The sequence below is a fragment of the Photinus pyralis genome, unplaced genomic scaffold (genome assembly GCF_008802855.1).
Source record: "Photinus pyralis isolate 1611_PpyrPB1 unplaced genomic scaffold, Ppyr1.3 Ppyr1.4_LG5, whole genome shotgun sequence".
Lineage (NCBI taxonomy): Eukaryota > Metazoa > Arthropoda > Insecta > Coleoptera > Lampyridae > Photinus > Photinus pyralis.
This window is the reverse complement of record NW_022170596.1, coordinates 10,507,666-10,519,993: the sequence shown is the minus strand read 5'-3', so window position 1 is coordinate 10,519,993 and position 12,328 is coordinate 10,507,666. Positions and strand designations below refer to the sequence as shown.

The window sequence follows — 12,328 nt, the reverse complement described above, 5'->3', positions numbered from 1 at the left end:
ATGGGTTGAGTAATGATTTTGGAACATTATTTCAGAATATTTCAACCCTTAAAAATCAACCCTTATTGTGGTTTAATAAAACAAAGTATTTGCCCTCAAGAAGATAATTGACGAGAGTTGTATGTATGGAGTTCAACCTCCTGATAGATGGTGTATCAAACCGTTGAGTAAAGGATGTAATTATTTTCGTTGTTTTTTTGCCTCGAATAAATTTTGTTTTTTTTTAATTCATCACAAACTACTTGATTAAAATATAAAAACCGTTGATATACATAAGTGGTATCTTATTTTCAATCTTATGCTATGATAGTTCGTTGAAGAGAGAATTAAAAATCTATCAAGTAATCTAAACATCCAATATGGCCCCTATTTAACTTTAGATAGGTGGTAAATGTTCCTCAAAAGCAGCCATCTTGAATTTTTTTGACATCAATTCTAAATTAAGCGTATCAAAGACAGTAACTTCTATATAAAACTTCTTTTTGTATCTCGTATACTTTCGATGATATAAGAAATTCAAGGAAAGGACCAATTTTAGTTTTTTTGAATTTACGTCGAACATTTTGAATTTCCACAAGGAAATTTTAAATAAACATCAAAAATTGCAAAACATTGCCCACTTAACCAATTCTGTACCCTTAATAATAAGAAAGTTACCTATGGAATCCCACGCGATCTGGGACACACTGTATACCGCAGTCATGTAGCATCATGCTTCGATTTGTGCTTTCAGAATTTTTCGACAAAAATTGTGGTTCGTTTTTTAATTAAAATTCTTTCATTTTTATGATAGAAAGTGCATTAAATATCCATTTTGTTGGTTTTTACAAGAGCTACAAGGCTATTTATATTAAACCTCTTTAAAACTCTTGTTTTAAAATGGGGTGAGTTTAAAGAGCTAAAACAAGTTCGAAATAGGTACACGTTTTAAACGTCTATACGTCTCACTTAATTTTTGCCGTACAGAAAATTTCCGGTGAGGAAAATCTTTGAAATTCAAAAAGCAACATGTATGTCAAAATTAAGTCTTCTGGACTGGTTACACTTCTAGAATGTATTAATAATACGTAATTAGAGAAACCTGGAAAAGGTGAAGGACTAATTTTAATTAGGGTGGTACACTGGTAATTAGGGGTTGCTTGGACTGATTGATTCGCTGAAAAAAGCACGGATCTACTTTATTACATTTATGCTAAAGTATCTTTTTAACAAAAAGAAGAAAGGTTTTTTTAAATACTTTAAAAAATACTCTAGAAGTTTTTCTCGAAAAATGCATAGTTGTGCTTTTATGTGACATTTTTCTTTTTTTTACTCGCTTCGCTGCATCCCGCATTTTTAGCTTCCTAGCATGTGCTTAGCTTTTCCTGTGTACAACCTACAAAAAATTGGGCCGGGTTATATTATCAAAAAACGGAGAAAAAATTGTCAAAGTCAAAAAATTGTGTTGCATATGTGCAAAACGCAACGATCTTGTTTCTGAAAGCAATTTAAACGAAATTTCTATGGTAAGTCCCTTTAATAAAAGCAAACAAAATTCATGCGCAAAAATCGTGTTGCGCATGCGCAGAAATGCAATTTTCTTATTTATGGAATAATTAAAACGAAATTTGGATGGTAGGTCCTCCTAATAAAAGAAAACAAAATGCTTGCCGTGCGTACATATGTTGGCAATTTTTGGTTTCAGCTAGGAAGCTATTCTGTCAAGAATTTGACACCTGGTTTTACGCGTAGATTCACCAGATCCGGTGCAAGTTGAAATTGGACTCTGCTTCATTCTTTTCCACACACAAAGCATTGATGTATAGTGGGTAGGATTGGTAGAGCAACCTTGGATGAAATCAGGCCCATTTAAAAATAAAATTCCGATATTGAAATTGGCATATTGCACTTGTGGTAGGATTCGAGGATCGAGCCATTGTGGCAATATTTCTTCCTGCATACCACCTGATAAGCGACATTTCGCCCTTCGGCCACTCCACTAAACATGGGTTTCGTACCAGTGATAAACCGAGGGATAAACCAAAAATTCAAAAAAGAGATGCAGTGTTACCCATCAAGGACTATTATTCTTGTGTTTGATTAATCGATATCACCGTGCCTCAGTAGGCATTGCTTTGAGAGATGTTCTGTCTAAATAAATACTGAACGTGGTTGCATAAATTAAAACGTGTAATACATTTTTATTATTAAATGAAGCCTTGACCACCGTTTGAACAGGTTTCGAACTCTCTGCGAGAAGGCTGTTACAAAGATAATTTGTTGTTAAATACTTAATCTGAGTGCAAATGTCACCTCCGAAACTGCTTCATTAATGTGTAAAAGTAATTGTCATCAAGGATATCTCGTTACTTGTATTATTTGTCCTGTCTCTGTGCCACTTCAAATAAAAGGCATTGGTTAGTAATGGTTTGACATTCAATTTTCTGCCAATTTTTCGAAAATTGACCAATGGTAGAAATAAAACCACCCTGGACAACCGTATAGAAGCCGTATAGGTTTAGAATTTTATATGATTAAATTTTAAAACACTTATATGTGCAATTGGCTACTAAGAATGCTGGAAGTGATAAATAAACTATTAATAAGTATAGTCCTTCAGGGCTGCCTAGAAAAAATGGCGTGTTTGTGTCATGTTACTTATCAAGAAATTAAATTCCATTTGTATTTACAAACTATTGGTCAAGAAGGTCAACCCAACCTACAAATCCATTTTCACTGGCACCGAGACCTGCATGAAAGCGATAGTAGCACGCCGCGGTCAATATACCTTGAGAAAGCAAGATGAAAATGAAAGTATTTTCTTTGAAATCGCAATGAGGATCTGCAAATGAACGTAACATAAATGCATCTTTTTGCAGTTTTTTTTTATTATTTCATACATAATCGAACTTTGGTGATGTGACTGACATTAAAAATGAGTAAATGCCGTTATCCCACAGTAATTACGTTACGATCATCAAATGCTGCGCTTTTTGTATACCAAAAGCTATTGCATTTGACACCATTAGTTGGCGCCTCAATCGTATATGAACCTGGCAGATATTGTATTTCGGTCATTGAAATGATAACTACAACTTTCCGTCGAATGAAAATTTATAGGTACACCATGCATGAATATGCAGCGATTGCGTTAACCTTCACATTACTAAAAATGAAGATGTCACATTACAAATCGCCTATTATAATACAGCAGAAAGTCTTAAAATATATTAAATTTGATTGTTGGCTAATCTTCATTTCATTTATTACCTTATATGCATTTGGTTGCCCAATATCAGCTAGAGCTAGACGTGTAAAGGGTTATTTTAAACTCGGTTGAGTTGAGTCAATGCACCCATGAATTTCTTTCGCAATGAATATTTGCAATTACTTCAAAATTTGTTATATGGTAATTTTTCATCAAGAATGTTGCAATGGATTTATAAGTGAGAGGGTACACACTTTACCTCGACAATTGACTAGTTCATGGTCACCTATTTGTTTGTTTTCTGAACGAAAATTCATTGTGCTCTGTCACCGTCTGATAGGTACAATGATTATATCATTATTCATTCGGTAAAGCTGCGGGGTTTCCACAAAAAAAACGAACTGACAGCCATGCAAAAGGCCCAATTTCTTTGACAACTTGTAGATGTACTCCCATTTCCTGAATCTTAAATTAATATATTTTATTTAAAGTGGGGTAGTTTATATAAGGTACAGTAGGCTATGGCCTAGGGGTTCAAGGTGTTGAGGATGCTACGTAATATTACAGCAATGAAGCCATACGGTTAGCTAACTTCAGAACTGATAGATGTAAATGTAATGAAAGTTTATGAGATGCGTCAATTCAATTTATTTTATTAACTAAATGTATTGTATTGTATGTAGGTACCTATATAAATAATTCAATTAGAAGCCGAACTTTAGCCGAGGTTTATAAAATTAACTATAGTACCGTTGAGTTCATATTTAATTACTCAATGATAGTACACTTCGTTCAAGATAATCCCTCTAGCATATTCTCTTCTTACATGAAGTAGCTCATTGTATTAATTTAAAATTTCATTAAACCAAATCGCCACATCATTATATAGAAACTGTATGTATTTGGACCCCCTCCCCCTCAATTTTAGAAGAAGCTTTTGCAACAGGAAAGGCGGAAAACTCGATGGAAAACTACGAATGTAACAGGTGTACCTATGTATTTATGTTAGACGAAAGTCAGATGAATGCAGTTTTTGTTGGAAGCAGATGACCAAACGTATCTAATTGTTACTCAAGGTGGAATATTTGACGCGTATGGGCGAGATGAATGGTTTAAGGTTGAAATAGGCTTCATATCGGGCTTCATATTCTTTATCAATAAATAGAAATTTCTAATAAATTTTCTAAATTATCCCGGCTAGCTCTTATTGAAAAATGCAAAACTACATAGTGTATAAGTTCTTCTTGTTCCTGAAAAATTACCTTTCAATTTGTAATTGTATTAATTGAAAAGTTTGCTGGCCAAATCAAACACCAAATCGCCACAACCTTTTGAATATCTTGATTAAGAAATTTCCGATGCTCTCTTTTCAAATCACATTTTCTTTTCACAAATTTTTCAAGAAAAACTTGGCTAATATATTTTATATTTTGATATTATTAGTTTACCTTAGAAGTGAATAACAATCAAATACACCACGACAATCATTTATTTAAAAACATGAACCGAATAGACACATGAATTTGTAATATTTTCTCAATTGAACTTTGAACAAATTAATTCTTGAGCCATAGCATACACAATAAAAGGTTCTTTTCGAATTAAATCGATTACCCCGTTTCACGCCCGAGAATTTTTTTTGGATATTCATTCAAAAGCAGATTGTCGCTGATTATTTATTATTACGATATCGGAATTTTCTTTACCTTCTTATCCCTGATAATGCTAAATCGGCGGTCATAAACACACGTGGAAAAAATTAAAAACAATTACAAACACCTTAAATCTAAAATTAAATCCTAATTTTCCACAATACTACCTAAAATGAATCTAACCAAAAGAAATTTTATATTAATCAAACAGTATACAGATGGCATTAAAAAAATGCTATTTACCTTTCAAACACTTTGTACAATCTTGACATTACACAGACCTCTTTTCATGATTATTATGCTAATTGCTGGTTCTAATGATGATCTTCAGTGTACCCAATAAGACTGTTCCTCGGCCATATCTCGTGAACCGTTCGTCGTATGACTTAGGGGTAAAACAAATTATGGGGTAAATCAGTTATGAAGAATCGCAGGAAAATATTATCAAGTTCTAAAAATGACCGCCAGAGGGCGTAACTGCTATCTTAAATGTTAAAATTACATTTTATTTAAATTCCCTTAACACTAGCCAGCTTACTGAAACCCGCATGAGGATCAATAGCTATCGCCCCTAAAAATCCAACTGCCCTGTCTTCGTTCCATCGAGTTCTCCTTTGAACATTGAATTATTACCTCCGTAATCATGGAAATAATTAAACAAAAAATATTACTTAGCACATTTTATTTAAAATGTTTCCCCACCCCTAACATTGAGAAAAGAAAAAAATTTACAAAAAACGTGTTAAAATTTATCCCCCATATCCGCTTGGTCACCAAAATTAAAAATATTTAAAATCATTTTCGAAATATCGCCTTGTAACACTCGCCCTGTATATGAATGGCAACTGTTTTTTGGCGCATTTTTTGTTAAATGGAGCTCATATCGGATGTTTACATGTTTAACGAGAGTATTTCATTCCCTTTTCAAGTATGTTACATAATCCATAATAATTGAAGAATGAATACTACGAATAATTTTTAATCGGCTCCGAATTTTCACATTTTCTATACGGAATCTTAAAGTCATCCCCATGCTATCCTAAGCGGTATCAAGATTGTACTTACCAAGTTTCACTAAATTCCGACATTTTTTGTGGTGCAACTACTTTTAGATTCGTTATTTTCGCGTTGAAACACCCCAGACAATAGATTCCCTCGAATTTGCATCGTCTTGGAAAATACATTAGAAAGGACACGAAAACCCACGCACTTTTTGCAATACAAACTTGTAAAGCAAGTCTCAGACTTTAGACTAAAACAAATAATTAATGCAGAAGAACAACTTAATGTACCTACCTAGTCTACCTTAAGACTGTTGAAGGTGATACCTTTTAGAAAAGAGTAATTCTGTGCTTTTAACATAAATAAATGTTTAGGGTACGCTCTCGGAAGAGTATTCGAATAAACTTATAAATGAAGTTCTTCATATTAGTTTGTTGTAACGTAATGAGAAGCATCAAACTATAATTTATTATCCAAATTTCGGTAAGCGATGGATTTCGACTTACTCCTCGATCTGAATTCAAAAAAAATGCTACAGTATGAATTTGAACGAAAGCATGAACGAAAGGGTAAAGTACATTTAAAAATCCATCCACTAGTAAACAATAGATCACAATGTATTACAAGGTTTCGCGGTGTTCTCATTCCTCCGAAGTGGATCAGACTTCGCCGAGTTATGCTTCAACAAACAGATAAATCTTCGTTTTCTTTCGACAAAGAAGGAAATAATAAACAAGATGATGGGTTGCGATTCTGATAATTACCGGAAGGTAGGTTTTTGACGTTATATAAGGAAACATTCCCCGAGGCAGATCTCAGTTACTTGTGAGTTGCTACGAAAAACAGAAAAAAATGAAAATTGTAAGTTGAAAGATCCTTTGCGCTAAATATCGCTTGTGTTTCAGGTGTGCGTAATCGTTGCCTGCATGTCGGTCGCTGCAGCAAATCCCCAATATCACAATAAGGGCACGCATTTCGACTCACCGAGTGCTACCATTCTACGCCAAGAAAATAACAATATAGGGGTAGGCGACTATCAGTTCTTGTAAGTATGACATCCATCTTTGTTTGAATTTAACAGTTTTTGTAACAGATACCAAACGAGTGACGGCATTTCCAGAGAGGAGAAGGCAGAACTGAGGACAATTGGTTCGAACCAAGCAATTGTTGTTCAGGGATCGTACAGCTACATTGGAACGGATGGGGTAACGTACACAGTGAATTATGTTGCCGATGAAAACGGGTACAGAGCCGTTGGATCGCATATTCCTAAAAATTAACATTTGCATCAATTCATCTAGAATTGGTATCTGCTGATTAAGTTGTAAGATGATTGTACATAATTAATATCTACAGAGTAGATACGGGTGACCGTCATTTGTAAATCGCTTGTCTCAATATATGAAAGGATATTGTAGTGTATAAGACATAAATTAGCACATCAGAATTTGTAGTGTTTTGATTTGATTCATCCTACCCATGAAGACCAGAGATCTCTTTTCTTTCACACCTTTTTTCTAACTTGTCTGGATTTCTACTTCTCCATTCGATAACTTACTTTGGAATTATGCTTCTGTCATCACCCATATAAATGCGTTTCTCAGATCAGTAGTTGTTTGAGTTAGATTCATGTTGTTCTCATACTATATACCGGCGTTATGGTCCAGTGGTAGAGCGTTGGACTATAAATCTGGAGGCCGGGTGTTCGAACCTGGGTTGAGGTGAATATTTCATCTGTGGCAGAGATAGAAATTACCTTAATCCAGTTTCAAGCATTCTGCCGGCTACTCCGAATTAGGTTTTCCTGCAGTTTTCCTAATTCGTGAGGTAAATACCGGGGTAGTATATAACAATTTAAAAGCCTCTACAGAGGTACCTCTAAAAAGCATTACGCGGGTCACTCTGTAATTGGGCGCAACCCTATTGAGGGCCCAAAACAAGAGAGGGATAATAAATAAAACATAAAATACTTTGTTTTTGAGTGTATATGTAAGTCATTTCTAACATTTCAAAGTTTTTCCTTAAGTATCATGAGATGTAACGGTAGCCCTCCAATAGGTTTTTTTTTACTTCGTTAGGGCAACGCAGGCATTGCGTATGTTGAGACTCATGTTCATCAAATTAGATGGTCGCCTCTACAAAATTTTTATTTTGTTCATAGTTTTAAAAGTCAATAGTTTCGAATAGATTTGGCGTTCTATAATTTCATGGATCACACTTTGCTTGTGCGCCATGACAGTTTAGGGGTTGGGAAAGTTACTGACGCCAGTCGGATGGGCGTTACCAGGCAATAATACTTCTTAATGAGTTTTACGTGCCCAGTCAGGAGTACCCAGAATGATATCATATTAAACGACCATGGGTTTTTAAGAGACGGCCTTTGGGCGGTTTTGGTTTGTGGAGCTGCAGGAATCCGTTTATTTCATGATTTAATTACTTGGCGCCATTTTGTGGGTGGTTTTGTAAATTTAAAAGATGAGTATGGAAAAGTCCAGGGGGAACAGAATTAAAGCATTCGGTTTCGTGCATTCGTAGAACTCATTGCGGCGAACCAAGAGAGAAACATTCGGATGTAGAGTTCGAGCGATCAAAAATTAATGGATCTAGAGAACTTTACCTTTGCTGTATAGGCATATTTGGAGCACAAGGATATGTTCAAGCGCATAGTAAAGTAATCACCGGGAGCTAGGTCTAATTTACGTCGACTCAGTATGCATCAATTCCGGTAAAGTTGAAGGAACGATAACAAAACTGAAGTTAATCATGCTTTGTGTTTTGTTCATCTTCCATGTGAAAAACCCGCCGATTTCTGGAAAAATGTGGTTAATACGTATGAATAGAATGGTTCGATGCAGCGAATTGCTCTGTGCAATTTAATTCGATTCGCTTGATCGATTGTGAATATTGCCTACTCTCCGTGTTTCAGCGCAAACCTTGTCCCAGGGAACTCGTGGTGTTGTTTTGGGTTTTGGGTGCACAAATGTTGACAAGTTTAGAATGTACTGTCACAGATGTAAACGTTACATTGCTGTCAGTCAGTAGACTACTAAGGGCCGGTTTTACAATTACACTTTTACGGAGAATAAGATATTCTTGGAATAACTGCCATAGCAACATGTATGCCATTGGTTGACAAAATGGTAACCCACGCAACCGTCGACATTTATTCTAGGTATAGCTTATTCTCGGTATATACCTTCATTGTAGAATCGGCCCTAAATATACAAATTTTTCATTCTCCAGGAAAGTTGTCGGATAGGTATTCTCGTACGCGGGTGCAGTTTTCATCTTATGTTTTGTTATGTAGCGTATATCGTTGTATTCGTAATAAAATATGCTACTCAATACAGTATGTACTTTTTTTTACGGGCCATATAAAAAAAAGTTGATGATGATTTCGCCAAAACGAAGCGTTGGGTTAAAAATCTCTTAACGGGATCTTATACAGCTCAAAAATGGAAATGAGGAAGTGTGTTTCATTTTTTTGTATCTGTTCAAATAACATCAGGAAAAAATAAAAAAAACATTGGTAAATTTCGATTTTCCTTGCATATTATCTTCGGAAGTAATCGGGATTTTCTGGTTTTCTTTAAAGCATGATAATAACCTTGTCTTATCTTCTATGGTTTCGGAGATCCCCATGATAGACATCCTTACCTTAGACCCGCTGTATACAGATACAGCGGTACTTTGACTATTTGTAAACCATCCACAATTATTCAACTCTCATCAAGTGCCAACGGCTTCATGGCGGAAGAGCAGTTGAGAGAAGGACATCCGCTTGTCCTTGTAGAGATAAATCTCTTCAAAAGGCAGATGAACAACTAAAGTCAACGGTATAGGATGCAGAAGGAAACGGGAAACCACTGCAAACTTGATATCCCAAGTTGATGGTGACAGCAATGAGAAATAAAAAAACGGCCACAGATCTCCTCAATCGGATTTCGGGGAGGAGAAATATATGATGTGTGCATCCCAGAAGAAAGAGAAGAATATGATTATTTTGGGACGTGGAACGTTGCTAAAATGCTAAAAACTAGTGTAAAGTTTATTGGTGTCAGTGAAGTGAGATGGGGTGAATGTGGAGTAGGCAATGAAGAACATTATTTTCACCTTTACTATAGTGGAGATGGAAAAAGGAAAAATTATTAATAATTTATTAATTAATAAGAAGGTGCAGTCAACGGTTACCAAAGCAATAAACGACTGTGATAGAATCATAGCAATGAAAGTAGATGTGGTACGAAGAACAATACTAACTATCCACATGTATACATGCCGACAAATGATCGTGGCGGTAAAGAAATAGAAAAACTGGACGAACTGATTAGAGGAATAATTAGTAGGGAAGGACAGCGATGCTGTAAGATTGAAAAGGGAAAGTAGAATGTCAGTGTGAAAAAAGAGAAAGAAATGAAAGAGTAGATAAGTTGATTGAGTTTTGCTAAGAAAATAATTTGATTGTTACGAACACATGGTTTGGAAACCATAAAAGAAGGCGCTACACCTGGAAAGCACCAGAAGACATATTTAGGAAGGAGATTTTATATTAGTAAAAAGTAGATATAAGAGCGGAGTCAAGAAAGTTTGTGGGCTACCCATGAGCTTATATATTCAGCAACCACATTCTTTTAGCTACAGATTTAGAGATAAGACTGTAAATAGAAAAGAAAACTGATGATAGTACAAAATGGAATTTGAAAACGTTGAAAGAATTAAACAAAGATAAAATATTAATATGTAAAATAGAAAGAAATATGAAATCGTGGAACACCAAGGACGGGGAAAGTGTGGAGAAACATTGGAAGAGGATAGCGGAAGGTGTAATAAAAATTGGTTGGTGAATCGGTTTCAGTAAGGGGCTAAGAGTAAAGAAACCTTCGATAACAACAAAAATTATGAATAAAATGGAGGAAAGCTAAATATTTAAGGACAGTTAACATAACAGCATGGTTGGAAACGGGGTGTAGTAAAATTGAAGAACTGGAGAAATGATTTGCTATACAATAAAGTAAAGAAAAATACGCTAGATAGGCAGAAAAAGGTGGAACTAAGGCAGGGATAGAAATACACAAAAAGGATATTGTTGACAGACGCAAGCGAAGTATTGGGAAGATGGAAAGAATATAATTATGGAGGAGCTATATCAAGCAATGAATAAACCAGAACAGCGCAGAGAAAGTAGATAATAACAACATCGGAGACGGCATTCTATTAACGGTAATGTAACAGTAATGACAGCCACAAAAGAAATGAAGGATGAAAAGGCAGTAGAAGTTGATAATATCGTCATAAGTTTATTGAAATGTCTGCAACAAATAGAAATCAAAGAAATAACTAGCTACCTACATCTAATCTACGAAAATGGGCTGTGCCTGTGGCTAGAGCACTGAGACTAGAGTGCTGAGAACGATCGGGGAAAGATATTTGGAAGAGAGAAAAACCTTTTCTGTACCCTTGTTGACATTCTAAAGGCATTCGAATGGGTAAACTGGGAGAAACTGTTGGAAGAACCAACTAGAGAGAAAGACGACTAATATGAAACATTATAATATAATGGGCAACCAACTCTACATGAATTTGTTTTAAATGATAATCTGCGTCTGCTATGGAAACAGTAACTTGATTATTTGTTAGTCTTTATTTTTACTATCAGCATCAAATTGTAATTTTTTAACATAAAAATGTATAGCAAAGACGATTAGGTTGAAATATCAACATTTGATCATGGTGGGTAAAAACAGCTCCATTTGGTCGCGTGTAATGTTGGTTGCCTACAGCCATCCATTCCATGCCGTGATGCTAAGTATCATGACTCTATGCATTTGATCCGTTTAAGTATACAGAGTGGCCCAACCAGAAGTATACAGAGGGCTTTTAGGGTATTAAATTTAGAAATTTCGAAAAAATTTAAAAATTTTAATACAAGGTGACTTAGATCGCATTTGTTTTGGTTTTTTTAGAAAAAACGATTTCAAATGCGAATATCTCCGAAACGAATCAATAGAATTTAAAAAGCAAAGCAGATTAGTAATCACGATTAAATGGGCTTTCAAATAATGTGCCATTTGCCATAGGATTTTATTTAAAATTTTAGGTGTTAAGCCCCCTACGTAGAGGGGTGAAGACTTGCGTTCGTGATTTGTATTCCAAAAGTTGTCCCCCTCGAATACAAAATTGACGTGTTCGAGGATTTTTCGAAATTTCTAAATTTAATACCCTAAAAGCCCTCTGTACACTTCTGGTTGGGCCACTCTGTATATGTAGGTATACATTTAACAAAAAAATCCCTGTATGTGAATCAAAAAGCAAAGCTGTAAAAAGACCGGTTTGGTTTGATATTGGAAGAGGAGTTAAGACAAGGATGCTATTTAGTGTTTAACACCGACTCTGAAGATGGCGGAAATATGTCGGAAAATGAGAAAACATGGTATGGACATCAGACTTCAGAGGAAAGAGGATTGTTAGTACACGATTTATGGATGAT

At 35.1% G+C, this 12,328-nt stretch overlaps 1 protein-coding gene across 1 annotated transcript; it reads left to right on the top strand.

The window, feature by feature from the left end:
• Positions 1-6,693: 6,693 nt before the first annotated feature.
• LOC116170145 (endocuticle structural glycoprotein SgAbd-5-like) lies at positions 6,694-7,121 on the top strand. The gene is made up of 3 exons (XM_031486334.1): positions 6,694-6,702; positions 6,747-6,886; positions 6,935-7,121. Exons 1-3 carry the CDS (start codon positions 6,694-6,696, stop codon positions 7,119-7,121), a joined length of 336 nt encoding a protein of 111 aa, XP_031342194.1.
• The last annotated feature ends 5,207 nt before the right edge of the window (positions 7,122-12,328 follow it).

Coding starts and splice junctions, on each gene's coding strand:
- LOC116170145 (XM_031486334.1), top strand. Junction 6,887..6,934: donor GTAGGCGACTATCAGTTCTT/GTAAGTATGACA, acceptor TTTTTGTAACAG/ATACCAAACGAGTGACGGCA.